Genomic DNA, 25,195 nt, shown 5'->3' on the forward strand with positions numbered 1-25,195 from the left:
CGCCGCGCCAGGGCGCCCCCAGGCGGGCGGGAGGACCCGCGGCAGCACCGAAGGGAACCATTTCCCCCCCCCTTCAAAATCCAACCCCAAACTCCCAAAACAAAGGAGGCGGAGGCGGGAGGCTCTGTCTAGTATTTTATTAGATTTCGTTTCCAATATGCCTGTATTGGAAGATTTAGGAGACAAAAAAGGCACAAACTCACATTTAAAGAAACGACGAGATAATCTAATCCTTTCTACAAAGTGTGTTGCCAAAGGAAAAGAGCACGATGAACCCATCGGGACGTGGCGGGAGGCCCAGCGGGATGAACCCAGAGGGGTGTGGGATGTGGGGGGCGAGCAGCCCCACCAGCAAACCAGTCTAACCCAGGCTGGGGCGAGGGACCTGCCTCCAGACCCCCAAACCCACCTGGTCTGGATGGGAGTGAGGGTCCCAGTGCATCCATCGCCCCTGGACAGACCAGTGGAGGACGGAGCAAGGGTCCCAGCGTATACATCCACCTTGGATGGACCAACAGTGGATGGGAACAACAGTCCCGGCACATCCACTGTCCCTGGACGGGCCAATGTCCCAGGGCCAATGTCCCAGGGCCAATCCCGCTGGGAGCCGACAGGTCGAGGGGTTCTTGCCAAAGCTGATGAGAGATACGGCACGGGAACGCTGCGTGATCTTCGCTATGCTCACTAGCAGGAACCAAGCATCGAGACTGAAGGGTCTTTACAGGATTTGTCTATCCCAAGGCTGAGGGATGCTTCCACTTCGGATCAAATTGGAAGGAAAGAAAACACAGGGCAAGGGAGGTGGGGAGGGAGCATTCAGGCTGAAGTTCCTGCAGTTTTCCTCCCCCTGCCTCCAAGTTTTTCCACTAATCAGGAAAGCTTTGTGTAAAAGCTCTTACTCTGAAATCAGAGGATCAAAAAAGGATTGCACGGTGGAATGTTACAATCTGCTTCCACGGCGATTAGTGTCATCGGATGGAAAGCCTCTTGGATAACACAAACTGAAAGAACAAGTGTGCTGTGTGTATTCTCAGGTTGCCCTCGAGTGTAAGAATCCCTCAAAACGTAACCAACAAACACGAACAGAAGTCAGTGCATAAATTCTCAGTTAAAAATACTTCAAACTGAAAGAACTCTAACTGGGGCCTACACTCCTAAAAAACTTCTGGAACAGCTACAGAACATGCCATGAAACATCCTGGTCCCAAATAGCCTCACAGATTAAAATTTAATTTCTTTACCTATTTTACAATAAATTTGTTTTACTTCTGCCTGGTGAGATTGCTAAAAACCCCTCAAACCCCACCCCAACCCCACAGAACCGTCTGAGGTCACTGAGAAGAGCCTGCCAGAGTTACTGGTACAATTCAGAGCTTATTGCACTTAGACATGAGTAAGGCAAAATAACAAACTAAAAATAAAGGGATAAACTGCCCCCTTCCCAGAAACCAAACGCCATCCTCTCCCTCCAGAGCATTCCTATCTTCCCTCGCTCTGCAAACAGTTCTGATCCCAGCCCTTGCTCAGCATGGCATGGGATCATTTCAGGATCTCCTGCTTGCAGGAGCAGGAAGGGCTGGAGGAGTTGGTGCATTACAGAATGCTAAAAAGACTCCTCAAAAGTGGTGGTGCACCCACGACTGTTTGGCATTTCAGTATTTCATGTTAGTGCTGCCAAATACAGAAGTGGAAAATAAAGTTATTACTACTAGGGGAAAAAAACCAAAAATCAAATATTGTGCCTTAGGGTGTTAGCAAAGAAGTAGGATTTTTTTTCCTCATATTTCTCATATTTAAGAAAGCAGCATTTCTTTGTTCTGCTTAGTTGATTGTCTAAAGCTGTTATCAACATAAGGATAGTTACAGTAAGTATTTGAGTTCATTAAATAACCAGAGCTCTTTACATTAACAATATCCTTCGTGATTTATAATCACCAACAAATATCCTGGAAAACAACTGCAGGTTTTTGTAAGTTATTTTTTTATAGCACAAAAGCAGATATTTTAGTCAGTCTTGCAATGGGAAGAATATTATTGCTGAGCAGAACCACCACCCCAGGCATCTGGATGTAGCCAGATGCCAAGACTTTACTTGTACACCAGCCTTTGCAACATCCCAATTGGTCCAGGGAGAATCACATTATTATTAGTCAGTCACTTTAGCTTTGTAAGTTATGGGAAATCTTGGTAAACAAAGAACCAGGAAGTTGCAACATCTGTCAAGAAAGATTTTGTAAGACTGACACACAGCTGGAGGACAACAGAGCTACAAGGGCCAAAGGGACCACGGACCCCTAAATTGAAACTCAACAGGGAAGTGCTGAAGGTCCCAGCACAGGGATGCTGATCACAGCTCCTGGGCAGTCTTTAATCCATGGATGCTAAGACAGAACAAAGTAATGCCAGGCAGGAGCCATGGATCACAACTCATCACAGACCAAGGACTCTCTCTGGCTGCTACTCATTATGTATTCAGATTACCCATCATTAAATATCTCCCCCTGGGAGCAAGAGCCAAAGCAGAGCATTTTGTGGAATCGTTCTGCACTCTAAAATACTGACAAGTTTCCCTCTCCAAACAGACATTCAAAGAACGGTGAAGGGCTGGGCAGAAACAAAGGTGGCAGTTTATCCCACACGGGGAAAAAAAAATTAAAAAAAAAAAAAAAAAAAGAAAAAGGAATCTAAGTCACCACATCACAAGACTATTTTAGCTAAAAATGTCACTTGGAAATCAAACAGGGCCACATGGAAGTTGGTCTGAACACAATGAAAAAAAGAGGAGGGAGGAGTTGTAAATACAGCGATCTCTAAGTCACACGTCTCCGAGGAGCTGCCTCCTTGGGATACACGTGCTAACACTGGAGTGCTTAGTACCAGACGGTCTATTTGCTCACAATATTAAGGGGCATCTAGAATTAGCTATGGGAGGTTTAAAATCGCCTGCCGATTGGATAGAGAAAGGCTTGATCCAGAGATGGTCCGTCAGTCAAGAGTGTGGATTCCCTGGGCCTTCCTGATGACTGTCTTGAAACTAAAACAAAGAGACAACAGGGAAACATTTTAGAACAGCTCTGGAAGAGCAGTGTGCCAAGAGAAGTGTCAGACAACCTTCAGAGAGCAAACGTGAGTCACGCTGTCACCAGGCAGACAATGGCAATACAGCCCTGCATCATGACATTGCAGCACGAACCCAGAGTAAATGCGAACGAAGAAGGAAATAAAAAGGTTGAAGTTGCATTAAAAAAAATCATCAGGATTCATCAGAAATTATCAGAAGACACCCCTTCAGGCACTCCCTCACCTTGCTCACCACCTACCACCAACTAACCAGCAGTTAACAGAGGACGAGCAGAGGTAAACAGTGAGTGCTCCAGGAGAGGATGTGGTTCTGCCCCACCCCATTCTTCCCAGGGGTAGCTGGGATGGTATTTTACTGCCCTAGAAAAGTTGAGGCTAGTTACCTGGACTTCTCAACATAAATGGACAATCTCTTCTTTCTCCTTGCCTTCTTACTTCTCTAACACTATACCACATTCTTCTACAGTGTCTAAGAAAAATTCACCAAAACCGAGCTCCAATTTGATGACATAATTTAACAGAATAGAAAGAGAACAAGTCAAAAACATTGAAACTGTCATTGCTGCTTCTCCTGCAGCGTGAAGTGTTGCTCCAGGCCTTGGCCCATTAGTAAATACTGCTAACAAGCAATGCAAGAAATAAATTCCTTGCTAATATTCTTGGAATGTCCAATTTCCAACTGTATCTAAGTATTTGCAGGTCCAACTTTCTTTTTTTGAGACACAAAAGTTTCTCTTCAAGTCATGGAAAAGTAACACATGCATTACAGAAATAAGAACCAGCAGCAAAATCTACAAAATGTTCTAACACATTTTTCTTACACTTCTCACTCAGACATTTCTTCAGAATAGATCTGAAACGAGACAGTAAACTCGCTCATCAACCTGTCAGTGAAACGAGTTCACTATAAACACAATCAATACCACAGATTTGCCTGTCAGAAGCTATAAGCAGGATCGTTTCTTACATAGACTTTCTGGGGGTTTTTTAATTAAATAATAGAGCAATACAGAGTTTGTCAAACTCCCTTGATACCTACAGTGCACAAGGAAGGAGTCATATTAGTCATCTGCAGCCGACATTCCTTTCACTGGATCTTTTTCTCTCATCTGAAAGAGGAAACAATACTTGAGTAGTGATTCTCACACACGTTACCTCAAAATGTATCAGGATGGAACACATTAAGCTACCTCTTGTACGTAAGACACTGATTATACCTGAGCATCCCAAATCAGTGGCTGTGAAATGCACAGGCAGGCACCATTTCTGGTTAAGCTACAGGATTTGGAACCATTATCCAAGGGGCAGAGTGTACTTGAAACTATAACGAAATATCCTGAGGCAGGAAGGGAGAGAAGGGTGCAGTGCAGGACACAAATCGCAGAACAAGGTTCTCATTATTACCAAACTTGCGTTTCTTAGAGTAAGAATCCTGTTACATACCCTCACTACCTGCTTATAGTATTTAGAGCTAAAAAACCTTTTACTCAGCTAGTTTTTGGCAATGAAGGAGGACAAAACTGACCATTCAGCTTTGGGTAAAAGAGACCAGAAGATATTAAAGCAGTAAACGAATCATTGACACTCAGACCCTCATTACCTGTGGTTCAATACATTTCCTGGCTCAACAACAAACAGAAGTCCACAATGATCAGAAGGAGATGCCAGCACGATGGAGTCATGGCAAAATCATTCAAACCACACACAGCATGACCCAGATAGCAGGAGGACAGTACACACTCTGCTCTGACAATGCACCAGTCTTTCCTCTCTACTGTACTGGAGAGAAGCATTTTCTCACACAACCCACACCTGCCCTGCTTTTCCACTGACCTCATCCAGCTGTCTCTTGGTCTCCTCCTCCATCCTACGAATGTCCTCCATAGTCAGATCAACCCACTTATCAAGCCAGCAAAAGAGCTGCCGATGGAAGTTTGTGAAGAGACGCTTTTCTTGCTGCAAAAAGAGGAGGAATAAAACACAAACGAGCTTAGTCACAGGGCAATTACCATGGATCTACCCGGATTGTTACAGTTTTCAGAGATGTGTACACTGAAGAACCAGCTCTCTCGCCCACCTTTCTATATAGCTGCCACAATTGGAAACTGGAGATAGCTCATTTTTATTCTTTTAACAGAATATCTAATCTAGAGCCTTGAATCCCCAGAGAAAATGTCTTTTTTTTTTTTCTCCAAGCCTAGACAGCAGTCTGCACACTGCATTGAAAGAATTAGTGAATGTTTTAGTAATTTCCTTTGATTTGACAGTATTGTTCTGACTGAAAAAAGTGCTCCAAGTTGGGTTTACTTAGAGCACGAGAGCTGGCCTGAAGGTGCAGAAAACAGGAGAAACAAGCATTTCTAAAATAATCCTTAAACTTGCTAAAAACTGTAAGTTAGGAAATGTAAAGGGCTGACATGCAGCTATCTTGCTTTTTTCTTTTGCACTGACCCGAAAAGATGCCTAAACTTGTTTTCCACAGCTGAAAACCTTTGTGCAGAGGTAACTAATGTGCACAAGCTGCTTCAGGTTTGAAGCAATTTATTTCCATTTTATAGGAGATAAGCTAGACAAAAGTATTATATTAGACAGGGATATAATATGCCTCTTGGAAAGTCCTCATTAAGGAAGGACACTTCAGTTTTACCCATTATGGTTTCATATCTGATAACCTGCTCTTATCAAAAGCAGCTCGACTACTTTGAACCAAACCTGCAGATGCTCATAAAGAAGAAAGGGATTGAAGACACTGCTTTGTACAGGCCTTTTGTTACACAGGTATTTGAAATCCAGAGAATTGCTTTTGCAGAAGCAGCACTGTAGTTTATCAATATTAACCACTGAGAAGTCTCTGTGACCTGAAGGCACTGGTGTGTTTTATGAACGTGGTATTGCCTGGAGAATCACACACACTGATTCCCAGGTGCAGCATCCTGGTGCAGTTCATGGGTTATGGACTCTGCCACAGAAAAAGCTCTTTTCAGGATACCAATTTTGCTTTAAGTTAATGAAGTTTCCTACCCTCTGCCTGTTTTTCAAGCAGCAGACTAGGAGAGGAAAACATGACTACAGCGCTAGGACTTGCCAGAAAAATCCTCAGCTGATCAGGATCAAATAGCTGAAGCTGTAACTATCCCCCCACAAAAATGTCTTGCCCCTAAGCAAAGTAATTCGAGTATAAATGGCATCATCTCTTCATTCACAAACCAAAAGTGACTGCAATTCTCAGGCTGATCTATTAAACACTGCAAAACAGCCAATTTACCTTCACACATTGGAGTCAAAAGGGTTCAATAGCCAATTCACAGAAAATCAGCCAGCCCTGCCCTTGGATTAGCAACAAACTGAATCCATGTTTAACTCATTGCAGGATTTCAGAGGCCTTGACTACACTGCCTATGGTGATATGACTGGATTTCAAGTTACTATCTCCAGGCAGGACACAATATCAGAAGCTTCTGAGGTGCTACAGCAGGTAGAAGATGAAACATGCCCCGTTTCAACAACTCTCTTCATGAAATAACTCACCTTCTGTATAAAGTTCTCAACTTTATTTTGCAGGCCCCACCACTTGAACTTGACTGTTACCAGCTTGTAAGCACACATGTATGGACAATCTGACTGCTTCCCCAGGTCCTTCTGCAAAGACACAAAGATATTCACATTAAGAGTCTGGCCAAGTGCCTCCAGGAAAGCAGCTCCTTCAGTCCTAACTATGAAGTCTTTCCACAATTCCTCACAATCCTCTTGCATCCTTACCCCTTGCTTATCTTTAACTGACTAGTTTTGTCACATCTTCTCTCATCCCTTTTTCAGGGTATAGAAGAGCATGATGAAAACAGACCTTGGGTTTCTGCACAGGTCGCCTTCCCTCCATTTTGAGAGTGGACTATTCCTTCCCCTCCTCTGTTTTCCATTTTTTCTTCAATTAAAATTATGTCTTTCAGTATTTTCACTGTTATGACACGACTTTAAAAGTCTCTTGACAAAGTGTCCCTATCTAAAACATTTTGGAAATAGATTATATCATCTGAGTCATCCACATAATTATTAAGCCCTAGAGAAAACTCCATAAGGTTTCCTACTTCCTTTTACAGGAGTCATATACACTCTTCCCAAGTGAATCATATCAGCCTCAGCTTCTGCCAAGTTTGCAGAAGCTGATCCTAGAGATCAGACTTGCACACCCATAGCTCCCCAGATCTCATTCAGGGTCCCTTTTAAAGACTAGTATCATATTTGCACTTGTAGAGTCTTCCCATTCCAAGGATTTCAGTGAAAGGTTAAATACTGCTGGTCATTACTCAGCTATTTCATCCTTGAATTCTCTTGGGTGGACCCTTGGGCTGAACACCAGACAGCTCTGGTGATTTCTTGGAACTCATTCTTTGCACCAAATTCCTTTAACCTCAGAACGGATTCACAGCTGAGCTTCCTGTTTCCTTCTACAGAATTGAATCCAACATTTTACAGATATATCTTTGGCTCCAAGCCCCAGCATCTGTACCTCAGTCATGAGAGCTGATACAGCTCCTGAACTCATCAATACATACCTTCCAGTTGGGACCCAGAGGTCCACGTCCAGTCTTGACAGACTTAAATTTTGCTGGATCTTCTTCTGCCTTGTAATCCTATTGGACAGACCCACAGGATTAAACACAAGTTATCCTACTGTTACCCAGCCACTCACTCTCACAAAGGATGTATTTTTCTGTGCAAAGAACTAATCTCTGTCTTCTCAAGAGCTACTGTTTTCAGACTTCAACACTAGGTCAGGCACTCTTAAAGGAAACATATTTCTTCCTCCTGTGCTGGTTCTAGACCTATGTGAAGTGGTATCAAACTGATATGACCTTTGTAAGGCTATCAGAAGATCTGTAACCCCTCAGGATATGTTTCCTGTAACCACTTGTTCTTTGGGAGCTAAACACTGCTGCTACAGAAAACAGCTACACTCTCTGGAGCTGTGGTATCCAGGATTTTTCACAGCACTGCATCAGTGTGATGCTCACATGCTGCACACTAGAAGACAAGTACAGTCAAATTCATAGTACCATCAAAAAGAAAGAGGCTTCAGTTATGGTCCTTATTGCACTGGAAATAAGTTTGCAGCATTCAGATGCTATTTATGTTCTACCAATTCATCTTTAGTGGAAAGAAAAGCTAAAATAAGTACCCATTCTGGTTTAATACCCAAGACCAAGTTTGAGAACAGGTACCAAATATGGTATCAAATACTGTTTTAAAGTCGGGAAACTCAAACAACATCCCATTTTCATGCAGTTGGGGTTTTTTTCCAGTCCAGCACAGAAATATCCCTTACTTTCTTACAGTAACTGTAGTGATTCTTAGAACAAAGTATGAGCTACATGACTCCAACATATACTTGTGAAGCCATGGGTCAGGTTCAAAAAGGAGGCAGGTTCAGAGAGATCCTGTATGGAAAGGGCAGTGTCATTCCCTGCCAGTCAAACACTCAGTCAGCTGCAGTGCTGTAGAACTACACTGTCACATGCACTGTAAGAAGGCAACACATTTTACAGACAGTGTTGACAGAGCTTTTAAAAGAGCTCTTCCTCTAGCTTGCTGGAACTTTTAAGGAATGCCTTCACTTGTCCTGCTACCTGTGACCATTCCTGGGAACACAAGTTGTACATTATCCCTCTTTTAGCACAAGGCCTCCCACACTAGGGAGCTCTTACCCACCTACCATACCTTGGGAAGTACTTGACTCCGATCAGCAATGTCTATATAAATGGCTTCTACACTCTTCCATACCTCTGGCTCCAGTTTATGGACCTGCAGTGAAAGAACAAGACCAATTTAACTGGTTCAGCTACAGAAGATTCCCATTCTAAGATGATAAAAAGCCAGCAGGAGATGCAGACACCCAGAGCTCCCCTTCCACGCACAGAGAGGACACTGTGGTAAACACACAGTGAGAGATCTTCTAAAGAAGCAAAGGTGCTCACACAGAACAAGTGTTTGGGGGCCAATTTTATTCATGTATGTGAGAAGCCAAAGGAAGGAGGCTCTGCCTTGCTAGTGAGATAAGCATTTCAAATCCAGGAACACAGTGAATAGATAGTTCCACACAGCAATTCTCTAATCTAGCACAGAAAGCAGCATTGTGACATTAAAGAGATGAGTAAAATGACATGACACAAGTACTTACATTCTCTTGTGTTCCAAGATCTGATTTATGCCAGGTTTCAATTTTGATCAGGAAGTCATCCTTCATATACTCATTCTGTCATCAAAATAAAGCTTCTTGTTATTCTCAGGATATGTAACTTGTCTTCTTATTAGCTAGATAAGCACTAGGAGAGTCAACTCCAAGAATTATAATTTGACTGGGGTCTCACTTAGGGAATTTCAGAATTATCTGTAAACACATCATTGCTTTTAAGAAATTAGTGATCAATTAATTTTGCTAAGATCAGATAAAGCACAAGCTGTTCATTGAAAAAACATAAGTTCCATTGTTTTAGTGAAACATTTGGAGTTTACAAATATCTTTTTCTTTAAAGGACAATATCTGTCACTCTTTTCATAGTTTAGAAGGGATAACATAAGTTAACTAGACAGAAACCATCTTTTCAAAGAGATTATCAATCTAGCACTGAGTACATATTTTGATGCAATTCTTCAAATTAATAACAATATTAAACTGATGTGTTGAGAGCTTTTGACACTGGAAAGGGGAGGGACAAGAAGCACAGTTCTGCCAAAGTAAGCAAAAAACTTTCCATTTCTCACTATTACTGTGAGTGGCAAAGGACTTCCAAAGGTAACCCAATCCTCCCTCAAGGGAGCAGAAACAAAAGCACGAGCCAGTGAAACACTCAGCATGTAAAAAGGAAATATCAAATTCAGAAGACAGATTACTCAAAAAGGACATCCTGGCATGGGCTAACTGCCTTTTCCTCAGTTTGCCCAGGCAGTGGTACATTCCCATTTGTAAAGCTGAGCATTGACACAGCACAGACACATCCCTGTCCCCGGTCACAAAGTGTTGGGAAGGGGGGTTAATCTAGGTGATCTTACAGTGCTAAAAGCTGAAGCACCTTTAGCTAAAGAGCTTCTTATATCCAGAACATTTCAGACATTATTCCATAGATCATTAGTAAAAGCAATACTTACTGTAATAACTGGTCCAAGAAATCAACACATGAAAAGAAAGAGATACAGTACTTTAGTGAAAAAAGACTGTACAGCAACCACTGCCCTCCTCCCAACTATCAGCAAAACAGGGGCAGCTTCAGCTTCCCAGGGGGCTGCGGATACTACTGAGTTAAAAAACCATGGAAGTGGTTAAAAACCAGTGAAGTTCACCTCCTTCTCCTCTGGAAATTCTCAGGCTTGGAGAAACCCAGAGGAGCAGCAATTAATTATGTACTTCCACTTGTGCTCTCTGGACTCCAGCCAGCTGGATGAGAAGATGGAATAAGTATGTTCAGCTGACGGCATTTTACCAATCCTTTCTCAGCTTGCAGATAAGAAACCTCCCCATAGTTCTGGAGCAAACACATGCTGGATTTCAGGGCAATGAAGACCTCACTGTTCCTGCACGGGGTAACCAGACCCTCTGCATCTCTACTGCTCATGGTAACCAAACTCCCCGGACAGAGAGGCTCAATTATTCAACACAGAAAAGCCATTAAAGATCCTGTAACAGTCAGCATCTGTTCCACCTGAGCCATCAGGGCACGTTAGCAATTCTACTCAAGACTAAGGAAGTCTGAAGCTGGAGTGGAACTTCACTGTTCTGAAGTTTAACACGAGGGCTTTATTAAAGAGCAATTTGGTTTTAAAGGTACGATTGCAATTTGTGAGTTTCCAACCCAACATCCTGTAGACAGTTACCATCCCAAATCACCCACCATGCACATCCAGCTTCCTTAATTACCTGCTGCTGGGTCTTGGATTGTTCCAAACCCCCAGCAGTCTGAAAATTGCTTTTTACAGCAATTTTACAGAAGGCCAATTATTTAGACTGACAAGTTGGGGTAGAGGGAGAGAACAACGAAGCAGAGCTGAGGCTAATTCTTAAAAGGCTGAACTTAATCTCAAAGAGCATTATTTCTGCAGGAAGGAGGATTTTTTTCCTGCTAGTGCCAACAAAATAATGCCTAAACCAGCAATAATCATAAATCAGGGCCTTCCCACCTTCCCATGACTATGTACCATGACTATGCAGCTGCTTTAAAACAGGTCCCTTCACCTTCTTAATTTCTTCCCTGTGGGGAAGACTCCTCATTTGTAAAGCAAACAAATTAATCTCTTTAGAAATGTCCATTAAAACTTAGATGCTCAGCTTGTTACAAATTAGGACTTGCTCTTGAGGTGTTACAGCAACAGCTCCTACACATTTCAGCTGAACTTGTAACTTCTCACTTTCTTGACATTTGGCCACAGGCCACACTTAGAAGAGTGGAACACACACCAAATTGCTTCTCTAAAAACATTTAAGCAACATTACATCAGACTGCAGAAAAGACCCAGGGACACTGTTCTCCTTGGCATAAACCCACAGGTATAACTATCAGACAATCCTTATCACTTTTTACTGTAGAAGTTGTGAACACACACAACAACAATCTCATTTACTGTTCATACTCTCAAAGGAGCTAAGCAAGGCTTCCATTTGAAACACATAAAAACAACACATTACAGCACAAACAAGTGTGCAGAATTGCAGGAAGTTATAAACTAGGCATTTAAATCCCCTCAACCTGCAGGACTGCTTTGATAATGGCACATAATATGCATATTAAAGTAATAATTGAGCTTTGCGGGGAGATACTGGGAAATGTAAGAAGGATGATCTTATATAATAAAAACAAAATACCATGAGGCACAACTAACTAAAAGTGCTGCTTTTTTCCAGTTTAGAAGGCTCTGTGTAATAGCTGATGTGCAAGCAAGCAGTGCCTCAGGGAGCAGCACACTGACACCTCCTTGATCCAGGAGGACACAGGCACAAACACCAGGAATTCCTACACTCAAACCAGGTTTAGCTCTTACTGTGTCCCTGGCCCTTAAATTCCAGACTCTGGTGAGAGGGATGAAAGCCCTGCCACTCACTGTAAGCCAGAAAGGCATTTTGTGCTGCCCAAAGACTCACATGAGGCCAGCCAAGGGCTTCTCACACACGACCAGAACACCTGAGAGCATCCCAAAGGAAAATGGTAAAGCACAAGGAATCCTGCAGCACATCCATGGGTTCTTCCCTCCTGCCCAATACCAGCAAGGGAGGGTTTCAGCAACTTTTCTGAGCTTTTCTTGATTCATGTCAGGCTGGCAGATTCTCTAAACAGATTTATCAGCCTCCGCATCAAAACTGCCTTCTGCTCCAACCCCCACAACAAAGCCCTTTCTATCTCATATTATATTGCTGTTTATTACAGTTGAGGATTTTTTTGGCTTTGTTATCATTTCTAGCATATCAAAATCTGAAATTTCTTTGTGCTGGAAAGTCTCGTACTTGATTTTAGTATTGCTTTTTTCTTTTATTTTTACTTAAGTAGAATTTTAGCAGTGGGTGACTGAAGGATAAGCAGGTAGGAGTGAAAAAACAAGTAACTCCACACCTTTGTTTCAGAAATTGGTGGAGAAGGAAAAGAGGAGGAGGAGGAGGATAAAGCAGACATTTAAATCAGTTCAGTGTGCTTAACATGGAAAGAAGCTAGACATTTACTAGAGCATTTAAGTAACATGCAGCAAGAAAGAAAACTGCATAAAAATTAGAAAGGTTGCAAATAACTTTGTTTCCACATCTTGAATTATGTGACACATTAAAAGTGGATCGTGCAATTGCTGACAGCATCTGAATTTTGTATTTGAAATATGCATTCCACAAGACTGCTACACGTAATTTCACATACTTAAGTAACACCATCCTGTCCCACTGCAAAGCCTTTTCCTTCTTTTAAGACACTTCATTTAAAATTCTCTTAAGTAAACTGTCAAAAAATATTTTTTTCTATATTGAGTTTCAAGTACAGTTGGAATTTTTAGGTTTCTAGTTCCCATAGCAACTGCACCACTACCAACTAGCAGAAAATTAATCCTTCAAAGATACAAACAGCATAAAGCAGCCAAAAGCACTACAGAAGTTTGGAGGTAAAGTCAAATTTTCAGTTCCTACAGCAGCAAAGATCAGAAAAACAGTAGTGGTTAAATACTGTGGCTGGTAACTTCAGTAAGATACTAAACATTCCTGTAGAAAATGAGTTCGATGTTATTTCACCACTTTATAAAGCTTCCAGAGCCTCACCCCTGCCTTACACATGGATTCACTTCATGCTTGTTGGATGAGATTTGGACAACTGTGTCAAGCAACTGTAGCATTACCTGCTCAGCCTTCACCAACCTCAGATCCTGCAACTGAGCAAACACCATCACATAACACCTGCTCCCTTCCAACTGCACTAAGCAAGAGGCAACTGAGATCTGCCCTCTTCCCCTCTTGCATCTTCCACTGTTTTTCCCACCTGGCTACACCTGCACTTGAGTACATAAAATCATCCCTCATATTTATTTCATTAGTGTTACACATCCGTTCCCTTAATAGGACTGGTATGTTCCTCAGTCTGTTCTTTTCCCCTGGCACTCAGTAGCAGCACAACAGACAAGGGCACTTATTTTAAGTCCTCATATTTTGCTTTTCCTGACCACAGAAAGGTGGTAGAGGACAGAAATCCAAGATTTAAGAGCTGAAACAGCTTCCATACTGGTTGCTTCCTTCCTTATCCCCTCCTACCCTCGTCCCCACCCTCAGAAACCAAAAAGCCAGAATCCAACAGTCCTTCCTCAGGCACTCACCAGTTCTGCAGTAGGGATAGGCATTCCATGCTTTTTCATGTATATTCAGAGCTCCTTCAGGGGCCAGCATTCTCACAAATGTTGGCACCTTGCTGCAGAATTTGGAAATAGGAAGAAAGGCATTGATAAAGACTTCATGCAACGAGAGCTCTGGCCCAGACACTGTGAGACAGGCAGGACATCACCTGGAATGCAAATGCTAGAAATATGCACTTGGGCACATTGGTGGAATTTGTAGAGCTCTCCCCACCCCCAGTACAATGTTTTCCAGAGATGCCAAACTGGACATGTTAATATAAACCGTCTTTACATAATAAAGGATATAAAAAAGGAGGAAAAAAAATATCAGAGGCTGAAAGCAGGTTGAAATCTAGGAGGTGTTTTGCTCTTTAGCCAAATTCAAGTATGAAAACATGGGGTAACAGGATCAGACTTGCTTTGAAAAGCTCAAAGCCAAATTTTCTTGGGACAACAGCCACGTTTACAGGGGTGGGTAGGTGTACCAGCGATGCTCACTGCCAGCTGCTGTTACAACTCCTGTGTGTCTTTCAGCCTTTACATAATCTGTGATTTACAGTTGGTGCAGCCCTATTGCAGCTTCTTCCAATTCCTCTTGCCCAACTCTGGGAGTACAGTGCTTCCCATACCTCTGTAAGTGGTAGATCTTGTGTGTGTACTGCCCACGCTCTCCATCTCTTTCGTAGGGTTCGTTCACCAGGACCTCCACTCCTTCGCCTCCTCCAGTTTCATTTTTACTGGCTTCTGCCACAGAATACAGCTGCCCCACTTGATACTGAGGAAGTTAAAGACACAGTATTATGACAGCTATAATTTAGCAGAAGTAATAACTTCACCAGATGATGCCAAGGACAAATTCATTACCTGAGAAAAGGACACTCACTCGTACAGCTAGATAAGAAGCTCATTTAATCTCATTTGATACAGAAAGCTGGAGTGGTAGTTAGGAGGAAAGCACTGCCAACAAAACAGTTACCTTTAACCCTTAAATCTCAAGCTCCAAACCAACACAAAATCAGGAGAAAGCAGAAAAGATTAAAGGAGCATCAGGATAACATTTAAAGAAAACACAGATGAATTCAGGAATACTGTAGCAAAATCCTTTGTTTTCACTCTTTTTGGCACAGGTGTCCCAGTTGTTCAGGTCAAGTGGAGAGTAAAGCACTGCCTGTCCTGAATCAATAAGCACACAGTACTGCATGCACAAGAGTCCTGGGGAACTTCACACAAAGTTTTTTTACAAAATGCTGTCACTGTTCCCCCTATTATTTTTCCTACGATCCTTGTTTTGGCTTGTGGTTTTTTTCTGTATCACACTTCCTCTTCGCCACAAGTTTAAACCACTAACTGGGAGAGCACAGAATTACAACATGCAGTAAAATTTTCATCCTAAGATTATTTTTCAGTCTCTTACTGACACTCACTTGGCACATTATTTGCCAGAAATCACTCAAATCACTTGATATTATACAGTTGCTTTCATAAGAGGCAACTTGCACAAATGTTTCACAGGGAAGAGCAGAAGAAAAACCAAGAACATGAACAAAAGAGAACATTCTTCTCTACATAAGATGTTAAGATTAATACACTCTTGCCTCTAGTAGGTTCAAAAGGGGATGCAGAGCTCAAAAGAAACATGATCAAATGAAGAAAATTCACTCAGGTCTCTCTGAGGCAGAGTTAGATGAGCAAAGTTTGAGGATGAAGAAGCTACAGCACTAAGTCAAAAGGAAGTGTTCTAACTTAAAAGAGTTAAGTCTTCAGAACTCTTAAGCAAGCAAAACAGCAACTGTTGCCAAAGGCAACAGAACAGAGAGGCAATCTGAAAGGGTAATCCACAAAGTGTTTGGCATCGGAAGTGCAATGACTTAAAAAACCCCCACCAAAATCAAAAAAACCTCCAAAACATAACTACAAAGCAATGGAACACTGTTTAGGTTGTCTTCTGCAGCACAGAGCTCTGCACCAGAGTCAGGAATAACACTTAGCACACTGAAACCCAGCCTGGAAAAGTGGAATACAACCCAGAAATACTTCACTGGGCTGGTACATCTTCAGCAACGACGGAAGATTTCTACAGTCGTTAAATTTTGTTGTCAGAGTATCCAAAATAACAACAGCTCCCAAGCTCTCCAGTGTTTTGTACCATCTGGTGCTAACAAAGACCATGGAAACATTTATTCCTACTGGAAGAGCAGCTTTGCTGGATCTCTCCAGAAGGTGCTGGCCCAGGTTATATGAGCAGCCCTTGCTTGGCTGGACAGTTCCTGCACTGGCACAGCAGGTTGGGTTTCAGTCTGGATTCTGGGCTGCAATACAAGGTCCTGACTTCTGACATTTCATACACCACACTGCTTTCCTTATGACTCCCTATATATGACCCATACAGAAAAGAATATTCGCCTCCCTCCAGAAGAGGAAAACATGAAGAGTTGTGAAACCTTAGAAGCAAAGTTGCTTTAGCACAGTTAGAGTCACACATTCATAGTGAAGAGAGTTTGTGATGAGTTTGATAAATACAGTATTAGAGGGGAGGACAGAATGGCTGTGACTGGTTTGCAGCAGGTCCCAGGACAGGTCTCCAGGGGTACAAAGTAATTCCTCTTAGTAACAATCTCTTATTCATTCCTTCTCCCTTTCAAATACGTGGGTCAAAGTTCACATACTAAGAGGATAAACCCTTTGGTTTAACATCTCCACCATTTAAACTTCCCTGTTATTTCTGAGCCTTTAATCGTATTGATAAAAAAAGGCCCAAATAAAACTGTCCCAGTGAACAAATCCCACAGCATCTGCCTGCAAAGGTTAACAGAGAAACAGATCCTGGCTCCACAAATCTGGACTCCAGACAGCTCCAGATAGACCTATCCTTGCAGATCTGAGAGCTCCAAAATAACCTTCTTCTCTTCTGCAAGAAACCATCCCTCTTGATCTGTGTCACAACACCTCTTACATAGCTGACAGGATACCTTCATTACACCAAACCTCTTTTAGAAGGCCTGATTTCAACACAGCCATCTCCGAGAACAGTTGTTTTCCCAAAAGCAGCTTTGAACACAATTAATAAATAAGATTCCTCTGCGTTTGGCAAGCTCCTTCCCATGTGAAAGGAACAAAGAGGCAGCACAGAATGTGTACACACAGCTCTAATCCATACCAGAATTTCGGTGGCAGCTGGCACGACACCCACACAGCCGCTCAAGTCCACGCTCCCAAAGTTGGCACTGCACAACACGACGCTGGTGAGAGTGTGAGAGCAAAGGTTGGCACCCAAGATACAACAGGTGTTTTCCTTTTGGTCCCTGCAGTGGGACAACGCATAAAACACGGGAATGCAGCTTGCAGCCTGTGCTTGAGCAGGACCACATTTTGGCAGAGTTTCCTTGTAGAAGACAGTCTGCTACAGTCTAACTCCTACATCCCAGCCTTCAAGTTTTAGTCATCACCAGGGCTTCTCTTCCCCTATTCTATTCCCATCTTAGCAGTTAGCTGGCTAACTAGTCAGCACTGATCTCCTCAGTGCCCTCCTAATCACTAGTTTTCCCTTGAATTCCATACTGTTGGCTAAGCTCCCTTTGCCAGGGGTGAGGAGACTGAACACAGAATCCTCAGCATATTACAGAACCACACAGAAAGCTCTGTCAACCCCTTGATGATGCCTCAAAGTTACAATTAACTTCATTCCCTATTTTACACATTGGCATCAGACTTTTGTCAACAATCTGCATGCAGAAGGTGTGAACTCTTATGTCTTTGGAGCAAAAATGGCCCATATTAAAGTGAAATCAGAAGTCTTCTTGCTAGCCAGAGATGCTTAATGAACAGCTACACAGTCAAGAGCCATAATAAGTCTCCAGAGCCCTATTTAAGAGTTTTGTACACAAGGAAATCCTTGAAAGCAATGAAGTTTTAACAGCTGGTTTGTAGTACAGACAGCAATGTGGTGACCAAGTGATGCACAGATGTGTCAGCATCTTTCCACACAGGAAGGGAGTGAAGCAATAAGCAGAGCAGTAGTCATCCTCTGAGTCAACACTGGAAATAACCTTCCTTCTTAAGCACACCTTAACACTGCCAGATCACCCAAGTACATATGCAAAGGTAAGTGAACTTTAGAACTCCTTCCACTCACGGAACTGGCTCCTGAAATCTGGTCTATCATGGGAAAAAACACCAGACCTTGAAATGAGGCATCACTCAGGGACATGGTGACACCACACAAATTTCGGGAGAAATTAAGTTTGGTCAAGTTGGGGATCTATTCACAATCCAAGCACTGGACCCAGGGTAGAGGAACACACCTCCTGAAAACAGATAACCCGGGGCACCCTCACACAAGGAGGTTGCTCGAGAGCAACAGATTCACTTACAGCCCAGAAGCTCAATGCCCCACCCAGGCAGCCCACACACAGGGCTCAAACGTGCCTGGCACTGAACAGCCACGGAGGGAAAAGAGCACAGCCAGGGACTCACTTTAACTGGATGAAGGCTAATCCTGGTATCAGAGAACTCAGAAAAACCCTGTGTTGGGTTCCATCCAATCTAACCCCCTCAAAGAAACAATTTCTATACTGACCTGCATATTCTTTTTACACAGCTTGATACCAAGGAGCCATATCACTACCAGGCAGGCTCCTGTTATTCAGGCTGAGGTCTTCTGTCCACTGGGCTTGAGTACCTTGCCATTTACCTTGTCTAACCTGCAAGTTTGCATCCTTTGCTTACTTGGTGAAGGTTATCATGTTAGTCCTTCTTTTGACAAGGACTTCCCCACACAAATAGCATTCAGGCACAACAAAAGACTCAAACATTCCTACTGTAACACTTCAGTCTGACTTCTGTTAAAACTGCTTGAAACAGATGAATGCAGAAAGCATAAAAGCTACAGGTAGGGAGCTGGCAACAGACAGACTTCTGGCATTATAACACAGATCTAAAATCACTCTCTGATCAGAGGCCTAGACTTTCCATCAGCATGTGATGCCTGTCACAGCAGACTGATCCACAGGAACAAGAAACTCAGTTCAGACACTGCTTTTGTTTTACTAGCCAGCCCCATGGCTGCAGGAATGCACCACACCAGCTCCTAAACTGTGTTCTGTTGAAAGAGTAGAGAGTTATAAAAGGGATATGCTTAAAACAGTGCTGCCATGAGCCAGCCCACCACTGTCTACACCACAGTAGCTGCTATATTCAGAGGAAAGAAAAATGAACAAGAGTGCTGTTATCACAGCTCTCCTCAAGAGTCAGAACAAGCTCTTGATCAGAGCTCACAATCCTAAGGCTTACAGCCAAGGATCACAAGAAAAAAAAAATACATCCAGAAGAAGAAATCTACTGCAGAGGTCCTGTAGACTCTGCTAGTATGAAGGTTAAAAAATTCAAAACATTAATATGGTGAGATTCTCTGTAAGAGTGGTGTTCAGTCAGAAGGGAGGAAGGAAAGGCAAGCTGCAACTGAGAGGAAAGAGCAGGGAAACAGCCACTGACTCTGCACAGCTACTCCATGGCCAGTCTGGTGATCAAAATCACCACACCCATTATAAACTACACTTCTTCTCTCAATTAGAGCTTTACCTAAACAAAAAGGAAGTTTTCTGTTTGTAAGAGCTAGAGAGGACAAGTCTTAAAGAGTCCTAGGAAAGATATACACAATCTTTCTTTTGCTAAACCAGCCTCATAAATCAGGAGAAATTCTTGATCTTCGCCTACAAGTTTAAAACCAAAGAGTTCCAGCAACACACAGTTCAAAGAGTAACTTAAAATTGTACTGAAGCTTCCTCTTCATGTTAGAAAAGAACAATAGTACTAATCAAAAGGAAACTGTACTTTAAAATAGTCTGTCAACTCTAGATTTATAATCAGCATATCTGAAAGTATAAGAGATCAGTGCCCTCAGACTTTAATTTGGTCAAAATGATAGTGAATGAATAACAGCTCACAGGGGTCCTGAAGACAGCTATATCCTTCTCTTGCATGTTCCAGTTTTTGTTCATACAAACTGCTTTGATCACAAGTTTATTTAAAGTCCTAAAGAAAGGAGGCAAGAAGAAAAGAACTTACCTCCTCCACAGACACAGGCAGGATAACGCGGCTGAAAGGGAACACAGAAACAGAATGTTAACAAATATCCCCAAATTTACACAGCAATGGCTGCACAGCTCTACCCTCCACCCAGTATTCCAGCATCCACCCAGTGCTCCCATCCCTAGCCCTTACCCTTTAATCCCAAGGCTATTTATACAATAACCTCAAAGAGAACCAACACGAGATGGGGCATAATTGCAATCCTCTCCTAAAACTCTGTGATTCAACAGACCCTCCCTGGTGATACCTCACTGCCCTACAAATCTACGCAGCACCAACACAGTCGTGTGTTCCCTCTCATCCAGCCTTTCAGCAGTCACATCCCATTTCTCATCAAGCTGCTGCAGAGGGCTGCTCTGGGCCTCAGCAGTTCTGCTGAGCTCTGCCACAGCCACAAGGCACTGCACGATTCGCTCACATGTCCCAAAGCAGCAGGAAACAGCCCTGAAGGGAGAGCAGAGGGAAGGTTTTCTCAGAGCTCACTGCACAGGAAGGTGCTGCCACTTCTATACAGTGAGTCACTTCTTTTCACATGGCGGTTTCCTGAACGCTTCTTAGAACTGACTGACTGGACAGCAGAGCAAAAACTGCCAGAAATCACACGGTGGTTTTTTTTGAAAAAGAATGAATGTAAAGCTGACAAAAATGCACACGTGTTGAGGCCTTTAAAAATATTGTATCTGTCTAAAAAACTAGATTTGTATTTAACTTCTGATGTTGAACGAGGAACCAATGCAAGATACAGATATGAAATGGATACCGCTACTGTGGGTGGAAGAATTCCCAATTCTTTGGGAATTAGTCTCAAAGAAACTAGGACACAATGGGATCAGAAAAAAAGCCCTCTTTATTAGCAAACTGATTTTTAAAAAGCAGTACTGGTGAAAATTGAATTATTTTTTTTTACATATTGCCAGCAAGACACCACAAGAACAAACTGCAAGAGAGGCAAAAGTTTACAGATTATGTAAGACTACTTATGACAGCAATGCTTTATGCTGGCTGCAAAGTACTGCAGAAAGAGCTACTGAGAACTGCAGATGAAGTTCTGTGTCAATAAAAGCAGAATAATGCACTACAGGCACTTGTTTTCACCAAACACATGGAGTTACTGAGCCCCAAATTGGCTATTGCCAACAAATATCTTGTGTTTTTATGAAAAAGCATCTGGAAACATCAGCTCAGTAGCAGCTCAAAAGTAAACCCAACATCACAACAAACACACACAAAGAGACAATTATGTCATTACAATCTCTCATGTATTGATGTCTTGAATATTGCACATAGTGCTGATCACCTCACCTCAAAGAGGATAAAAGACAAGTGAAGGAAAGGAAAAAAGATAATTGGAAATGGGAAAAAGCTTCCATGTGAGAAGAAAGCAGTTAGACCTGGCCTTTCCAGCTTGGGATCAAAAACAGCTAAAGGGTTCAGGTATGGAAGAGCACAAGAGATCATGAATGGTGTGAAAAAGTGAATGGAGAAGGAACAGTGGCTGTCTTAAAACAGAGCAATCAGTAAGCAACAAATTTTAGACCAAATCAAGTGTACTTCTCTACATCATGTCTACTGAAGTCGTGGGATTCCTTGCCAGACACAGAAGTATAAGCAATTTTTAAATGGGATTTGATCAAGTCATGGAAATCCATATGCCACTTACTGGTAGGATACACTGAACAGCAATCGTTGTACTCACTATTATATATTGTTTCCTGAAAATATCTGCTAAAAGGCAAGGTGGAAGAGGATCTTTGGTCCAATTCAGTATGGTGTTCCTTACATATGGGAGGACAAAAAAAAAGGAAATGGATTTTCACAGGTAGACCTTGTCATCAAGCATGACATCAGGTTAGTTACCTGGATAAAACTGCAGTAAGAATGAAAAGCAGGACAGGATGAAAAGTAAAGGTGAAAGATCAAGAAAAAGGGAAGAAACAATGGCTTTGGAATGGAGTTAAAATATTTGTCTTTAGAAAACCTGGTGTAAAAACATTGATGTAGGCTAATGAAGTTCCATTTAGGAAACTGGAAGACACTAGATCTGAATATTTCTCTTAGACTTCAATGTTCATCAACGAAGAAACAGAAACACAAACAAGTTCAATGGTTTACAATTTGTTCAGCAAGCCAAGAATGCAGGAGTGAATAACACTTATAGGTAGTCAAGTAATAAAGAAGGAGGAGGGAAGACTTCTCGAGTATCTGGAGGAAAAGCTTCACAGGAGCAGCAATGGGAACAAAAATTACTAAGTTTACGACAGAACTTGCTCAACTTATGAGAAATTATACAATGTGGTTGGCCTGAAAATGGTGAGGAACAAACATTTAAGATTCCTCTCAGATTAAAATCTGTCTCAAATGGCAGCAAAGGGAAGTACAGCTGCAGAGAAGGTCAGTGCCATCATCATCACTTCACAGGAAAGGGAAGTGAGTCTCCAGACTCTGATTCTCCTCAAGCTCTTCCGATGCAGCTTAAATCAGAATAAGGAGAGCAAGCAAGGCTCCAACCAGCATTTACCAACCCTGAAACCAAAAACATGCAAACAAGTGAACAAAATCCATGCAGCTCATCTGCAACACGGATGGGTAGAAATAAAAAGGTAAGTCTGAAAGTCTGACAGGACATCAAACGAAAAGTTAAAGCCATCACTGCATAACCATCAGGACAGGAATCTGCACAAAAATGATGATACAGACTGACTGACAATAAAACAGGTGACATCAGGGTTTTGTTATATTGCTCTATTTCTGTAATGTCTCCTAAAATACCTGTGGAGCAGATAATAAAACCCATCTGATTGAGTAGGGAGAATGTGACCAGGGGTCACAGAGATGGAAGAATAATCTGTTCAGATGACATGCAGTTACAGACCACTTATATTTTTACCACCTGCACTAGGTAGGCTGTAAGGTACCTGCATGCAGTGTTTGGGCATGCAGAACTAATATAAATAGCAGCAAAACAGTCATAGCAAAGTACTTCAAATAGCCAGCTCACACCAAAAACAAGTGGTTTCTCTATGCCTTAAACAACTGCTTCCTGGAACAGGAGATCTCATCAACAAACATCTCAAATAGGATGTAAAATGAGCAACTTCAACGTACAACATCAAGAAAATACATATCAGAACCAATACAATGACACAGCTCAGAGTGTGCAACTCTTAGAGACAGCTGGGAATCCCAAGAAGTGAAAAATAAAAGCTCATTTCAAAGCACAGCAGCAACCTTGACTGTCCTTAGAGCCACATATGTCTTACTAAGGACACAACAAAGGGAAGAAAGGGAACAGAACAATGACAACATTTAAAAGGTTTGCTGGCCCTTCTGAAAATAGAAATGGAAGCCTGTAAAAAGAAACAAATGGAGGAATTCTGGTTTTTTAACCTTTAGTCTTAACGTTTACACTTCACATCTTGTTTCTGAAACAGGCAGTGTGGAAGACCAGTAGAGGTGTTGATTTGCTGAGGTAAATAATACCGAGTAAAATGACTTTTGGAAGTGATGCTCATCAAAATGAACTGTTCATACGCTCAGAAATCTGAAAATTTCAAGGACAGCTGTTCCCACCTTTACAGCACAGCTCCCTGGCAATGAGCTTTACTGTGGTACAGGGCAAGAGGCTGTGAGCAGAAGCATGAAAAAGATAGAAATAAACGAGCCAAGGTGCTGTAAGAGGGAAAGTAGTAAATTCATAGGAAAATATCAACAGAACAGAGGTTATAGAAGGAGTTAATTATATTTTCATGCACCTGAAACTAAGCACTTAGCCCAAGTTTCTGTCTGTTATCCAGTTTAAGGCTACAGAAGGTAACAATGTCTCTGTGTTACAAAGAGCAGTCCTGCTGCTGCTCTTGAATTCTACACTCCTATTGTTGGATAAAAATAGCAAGGGTTTAAGGATTGGGGAAAAAAAAGTTAATCGAGTTTAAAGACCAGCACAAGGATCAGTACAACTCTCAATATAGTTTTAATATTTAAATCCACCCCATGGTCCATAATCTGGCAAAGTAATTACTATAAAGAGGGCACAGTCATGTAGGTAAATGTGTCTAAGGGAAGACCTGAAAACCCAATTTATCATTGGGATCACTGATATATCCTACAAAGGGGAGAGGAAAATATAAACAGAAAGCCTCTTCCATCAGCCAAAAGGAGTTTAAAATGATAGAATGCACTCAACTTAAGAATGCACTTGAGCTAACGTTAAGAATTCAGGGAAGAACTATGTGCAGCAGTGTGCAGAGCTTGAAGACACCCAGCCAAAGTGCACCGTTCCAAGAGCATATTCCACGTTAGCAAGCCCAAAGCTGCTGAACCGAAGACTGCGAAAAGCGACTGTGACTAATAGTTCCACACCCTCGCCTGTTTTCCACCCCTTCAACCCCATCGCGGGGCAGAACAACCGCAGCAGCCTCAGGGTCAGCAAAGAACTCCAAGGGCCGGTTTCCAACATCCAAAAATATTCTGGCGCTACCTTATTCCAGGAGCTTCTCGTTGGGGACTCCACAGCTAAAGGCGGGAGGGGACCAAACGCAGCCCTGGCACTTGGCCCCGCTACAACGAGCAGAGGGGCCAAGACGCCCCAGCCTCCCACAGACCCCCCCACGGAAACCACCGGGGCTGACATTCCACCGGTGCGAGGCCCTCGGCACCAGGACACCGGGAACAACCCACAGCCCACCGCCGGTGCGGGGCCAAGGGCTCCGGGGGGGCCGTGGGGGCCCCGCGGAGCCGCCGAGGGGCCGAGCGGACCCGGTGCCCGCCGGCAGCCGCGGCCCCCGCCCCGCCGTGACCTTCACTGCCGCCCCCACCGGCGCCGCGGCCCTCACAGCGCTCCCCCTTCCCTCCTTCCCTTCCCTCCCCGCGGCCGCACTGCGGGGGCCAGCCCGGGCCGCCCACCCGCGGCCGCCCCCGCGCCAGGCCCGGAGGTGACCGGAGGGACGAAGAGGGGCCGAGGTTGGGAGGGTGTGTGTGGGGGAGGCAGCAGCGGCTCCCCGCCGCACTCACTATTCCTTGATGAGCACCATGGCGGTGCCGCCGCGCCTGCCGGCCGGGCCAGCCCCGCTGAAGGTGACAAGGAGGCGCGTCCCCCGGGGGCCGCTCCGCTGCCGGACGGCGATGGAGCCGAGCGAGCCGAGCCGAGCCGAGCCGAGCCGAGCCGAGCCGAGCGCGCCGCACC

The 25,195-nt window shown here is 43.1% G+C and overlaps 1 protein-coding gene across 1 annotated transcript; it reads right to left on the reverse strand.

The window, feature by feature from the left end:
- Positions 1–122: 122 nt before the first annotated feature.
- PITPNA (phosphatidylinositol transfer protein alpha) lies at positions 123–25,195 on the reverse strand. The gene is made up of 12 exons (XM_032707395.1): positions 25,024–25,195; positions 19,990–20,020; positions 14,556–14,701; positions 13,909–14,000; positions 10,225–10,232; positions 9,257–9,331; positions 8,797–8,880; positions 7,635–7,712; positions 6,610–6,720; positions 4,915–5,037; positions 4,121–4,190; positions 123–3,034 (listed from the first exon to the last, which is right to left on the reverse strand). Exons 1-11 carry the CDS (start codon positions 25,041–25,043, stop codon positions 4,143–4,145), a joined length of 816 nt encoding a protein of 271 aa, XP_032563286.1. The 5' UTR covers positions 25,044–25,195; the 3' UTR covers positions 123–3,034; positions 4,121–4,142.

This window comes from Chiroxiphia lanceolata, chromosome 20 (genome assembly GCF_009829145.1).
Source record: "Chiroxiphia lanceolata isolate bChiLan1 chromosome 20, bChiLan1.pri, whole genome shotgun sequence".
Taxonomy (NCBI): Eukaryota; Metazoa; Chordata; class Aves; order Passeriformes; family Pipridae; genus Chiroxiphia; species Chiroxiphia lanceolata.

Excerpts from the sequence above, each read along its gene's own strand:
- PITPNA (XM_032707395.1), bottom strand. The coding sequence starts at position 25,043 with ATGGTGCTCATCAAGGAATA. Across the intron at positions 20,021-25,023 it reads ATGGTGCTCATCAAGGAATA|CCGCGTTATCCTGCCTGTGT; the intron begins GTGAGTGCGGCG and ends GTTCCCTTTCAG. Across the intron at positions 14,001-14,555 it reads AAGATCTACCACTTACAGAG|CAAGGTGCCAACATTTGTGA; the intron begins GTATGGGAAGCA and ends CAAATTCTGCAG.